General features: G+C 54.1%; 1 protein-coding gene across 1 annotated transcript; it reads right to left on the minus strand.

Annotated features, from left to right (window-relative positions):
* Positions 1 to 2,079: 2,079 nt before the first annotated feature.
* Positions 2,080 to 4,199, minus strand: RBM15B (RNA binding motif protein 15B). The gene has a single exon (XM_011938987.1). The coding sequence runs from the start codon at positions 4,108 to 4,110 to the stop codon at positions 2,419 to 2,421; it is 1,692 nt and encodes a 563-aa protein (XP_011794377.1). The 5' UTR covers positions 4,111 to 4,199; the 3' UTR covers positions 2,080 to 2,418.
* Between the last annotated feature and the right edge of the window lie 6 nt (positions 4,200 to 4,205).

Consider the following 4,205-nt stretch of genomic DNA (forward strand, 5'->3'; position numbering starts at 1 on the left):
ACCTTAGACAGGACCTGAACCCTGGGTGGGGGCACTGGATGCCTGAAGTAAGAGTTTTCTCACTGGGGCAGTTTCATAAAATCATCAGGGCATTGACCACCTGACTTCCCCTCACTAGTGCTGGCCAAGGCCTGAGAGTTCACAGAACCTGCTGGGTCTTAAGAGCCAGAGGAAGTGGTTGAGGGCCAAGAAGGAGAAGGAAGGTCATGCCAGGGTGTTACTCCTCACCAAAACTTGGCAGTTCTTTTTGGGGCCATGGGGCACCTTTCTCTGAAGAGGGGTTGGATAAGGCAAAGGTTGAAGTGTCTTCTCCAGGCACGTTTTCTAGCATGTTTCCTTTTACTTGGTTCTGTCTCAGAAAGCTGGGAGGTAGCTTCTTCTGGGTCCTGAGCACCTGCTTCATGAAGGAAGATAGGTAGCCCAGAGAAGTTTTGGACTTATATACCAAGGCAGCTCTAGCCTGTGACTCAGGCGTTTGTTGGAGATCTGCAGGAAAAACCCTGCAGTGTGCCTTCAACAGGACAAGACCCACTCCTGTTTCTGGCAGTACCAGCTACCCTGGAATGGTGGCATGTCCTGCTGTACCCAACTGACTTGCGTAGGTACCTGGCAGCTGTGACCACAGCTCAAGTAAAAACAGGCAAATAAATAAACTTGTTTAACATATCCTTGTGTTGCTGTTTTGTTATGAACGTGCTTGCTTTCTTGCGAAGCGCCTGCCCATTCCACATCACCGAGGGGTCTACAAGAGCACTGCCAAGTGTTCCTGTGGACCAGCGTGGCCTCTCCACAGCCTGCACTGAGCCCCAGCCTCTAATCTCAGGTGTCACTCATGCTGCCTCATCCCAGCTCGGGTAAAGGACCAGACCTGGAGAGAGGATGCCATGGCCAGCAGAATCTGGAGTGAGTTCCTGGTTATCTAGGGGCTCATTCGCTTACCAGAACTTCTGTTCTCATCAGCCCTCACGATGTTCCTTTTGAACATCCTAGGTGCCACACAGACACTCTGAACAGTGGCATTTGGGGTGTTCCATGGTGACAACTGTGTGCTCTGGTTTTCCTCCCTGGCCCACACTGTCCACATCACCTTAAATCTCACCCTTCCAGCTAGAGGGTACTTCTGCATCCCTTTCCTCCCCAACTTGCTTGAGTGGCTTCAACCTCTAGCACTGCCTGACCCCTCAGTGACTTGTGACTTACCCCCAGAAAAATATCTATTATTTCCCAATGGTCTCCACCTCAGCATCAGGGCACAAAGTGTAGGCACATGCTCTGATCTTGCACCTAGGAAACCGTCATGTCAGTTACCAAGGGCATCCCCTAGTCCACTGTGCTCCCCTGTAGCTTTGTAAAAGTACTTCAGTCTAGGGGTTCAGTATCCCCCACAAACCTCTAGGTATGACTGGGCACGGGCCTGCTCTATTACCCATCAGCCCTGAACGACCCAGAGAAAGCCAAAAATCACAAACATCTAGGCACAGTTCATGAGTAAATCCAAGGACGGCTGCCTCCAACCCTCCGTTCCAGTATTTGGACTGCTGGGCCCCTGGGAATCTGAGGCAACTCCGTTTCCCAACACTGGATATCCCCGGGCTGAGTGAGGCTAGAAAGGAGGCCAAAACAGAGGGAGCCTGGACAGGTCAGGGGCCCTGAGGCCCCCCTGGCTCAACAGTGCACAGCGTCTCTTTGTACAAGACTACACAGCTGCTGAAGGCTACCTGCTGCCAAACATGCTGAGTGGGCACTCTGTCCAACAGCCACAGCTCAAACTGATGATGGACACACACCGTTTAGGGCAGGAAAAAACCATCAGTAGCTGCTAACCACGGGCCTTGGGCTCACCCCATCCCTTCCTTTGCATGGGCTCTACTCGGGCTTGTGTGGCAGGGTCCAGAGCCCAAACTGAAGCTTGCCTGTCAGCCAAGATAAAAATGAGTGATTAGGGTCCAGACTCAGCCTGAAGAACTGAGGCCAAGAGTGACCTATGCAGCAGTGGTGCTGGAAAGATGACGTAGGACATTCGTGTACATGCACTAGGGAAGTCTTCGATTCTTAGCTTGATTAAACCAGGACTCTGAACAGGTTTAAAAATCCATCCTGACAAAGGTTTTACTGACAACTTTCCATACAGTTGGTCAAAAAATAAAAAAATACAGAACCACAGCAGACAGTATCTTGTACACTAGAAATCAACATAACCGGATTCCCTTCTCATTGTTTGGAAGAAGAAAAAAAAAAAATTCCCCCAAAATCTAAGAACTTAGTTTTGGTGCTGGACAGGACTTTGATCCCCACCCAAATGAACCAAAATAACCCAGGAGATAATTCAAACCAAAGTGGTAGGGTAGAGAGGGGATCAGATTTTTAAAATAACTGCTTTTGTGACACAAACATGACGCTGGGAAAGACAGGCTTGGGCTAGGCAGTGTCTCTGACGATGACTATCACCATGTGTTCTTCTTCTAGCTTGCCCAATGTCCTTAGTGCTGACTGGAGGTACTGCTGGGAAAAGTCGCAGGGTGGGAAGGCATAGAGCATGCCTGTGCCATCTCTGCCCTTGGACCCCCCCACTGGCAGGCTGATCACCCCTGCGGCCTGCTTCTGTTTCAAGTAGGAGACCAGGTTCCTGAGAAGCCGCCTCTGCAGACCTGGCTCCACTGTGGGCATCCCCTCAGTGCCAAGCCCACTGGGAGTTGCCTGGGTGGCTAAGAGGACCGCATAGCCGTTGGGGCTCCCCTGCTTGATGCGTCGTGTGACCTCGTCGAGCTTGGGCTGGTCCAGTCGAAGGCGCTGGGCGATCTTCAGCTGGGTCAGCTTGCTCCCAGAAGTGTGGTCTTTGAGCAGACTGCTAATCACCCCCTGGTCCCCCTCTAGGATGTGCATAGACGTGGGGAAGCAGCTGTTTTTCAACACCAGAAGCCCATTCCAACCCAGCTGTAGTGTCTGAGCGTACTCTGAAAGATTCTTCAGCTTTTTGGTCTCATGTTTTGGCTCTTCAAGAGGCTTGGGCTCGGCCTCCGTGGGCCGGTGATTGCGCTCGCTGTCTCTTGCCTTCTTCCCATGGGAAGAGTCTGCAGCCTCGTGGTGGTGGTGGTGGTGGCCCCGTTCCTCAGCCCCGTGTCTGCTGTTGCTGAGGGAGTTGCTGCTGGACTCCTTGGTCCCTTCACTGGAGTGGTTCTCCTTGCGGCTGCGCTCAGGGGTGCGGTCGGAGCCCCGCTCTGACTGCTGCCCACTGCCCTTGGTCCTGCTCCGTTCCTCATAAGGGGAGTGGGTTGTCCTCCCACGGTCACTGGAAAGGCTCCTCCGTTTCCGCCTCTCTTCCCAAGGCTTGGGCAAACCACGGTCCCCATCTCCCCCCCAACGCTCACCACTCCGGCTGCGCACCGAGCGACTGTAGCCCTCAAGGCTGTTTCGGCGGTCAGAGCTTTTACTGGGGCTGGTCCAGTCCCCTTCCAAAAAAGTCCGGTCTCGGTCTGAGTACAGAAGGTGTGGGGGCGTCCTGTCCCGCACCAGGTCGGTGTCCAGGTTGCGGTGCCGGGTGTATCCATCTGTCAGCAGCTCATAATGCACAGGGAGTGGTGAGGGCTGGTACTGCTGGGGGTACCGAGTCTCCTCTGCTTTGGCAAAATCCACGCGGAGCCTGCGGTCTGGTCCACCCAAGGGAAAACCCCTCATTTTAGCACAGGCGGCCTGGGCTGCATCCAAGCTCTCGTACTGGATATAGGCAAAACTATCTCCTTTGACGTGATCAATGGTCCGAATGCTCCCAAAGCGGTCAAACTCCCGGGCCAGAGCTGCCAGTGAGGTGTTAGGTCCCAGGCCACCCACCCAGAGACGAGTGGTGGGGTTGGCCTTGCCATAGCCTATCTTAATGGGGTTGCGACCAATCACTCGGCCCGACATGGCCACTTTAGCCCTATGGGCCATGTCCAGGTTCTGGAACTTGAGGAAGGCATAGGCACCACCTTGGCCACGGGCAGGTCTCTTGATGACCACCTCCTCGATGATGCCATATTTCTCGAAGGCCCGTCGCAGCTCCACCTCAGATACGCTGTGGTCCAGGTTCCCAATGAAGAGGTTGCGCGTGGCCCGCTGGTCGTCCTCGGGCATCAGGTCCTCCTCGCACACAGTTGGGTAGCCATAGGGGCGCCCACGGTCGTCGTACAGCCCGTAGTAGTCCAGGGCCCGCTCTCGGGACAGTCCCA

Source organism: Colobus angolensis, unplaced genomic scaffold (assembly GCF_000951035.1).
Source record: "Colobus angolensis palliatus isolate OR3802 unplaced genomic scaffold, Cang.pa_1.0 Scaffold18, whole genome shotgun sequence".
NCBI lineage: Eukaryota > Metazoa > Chordata > Mammalia > Primates > Cercopithecidae > Colobus > Colobus angolensis.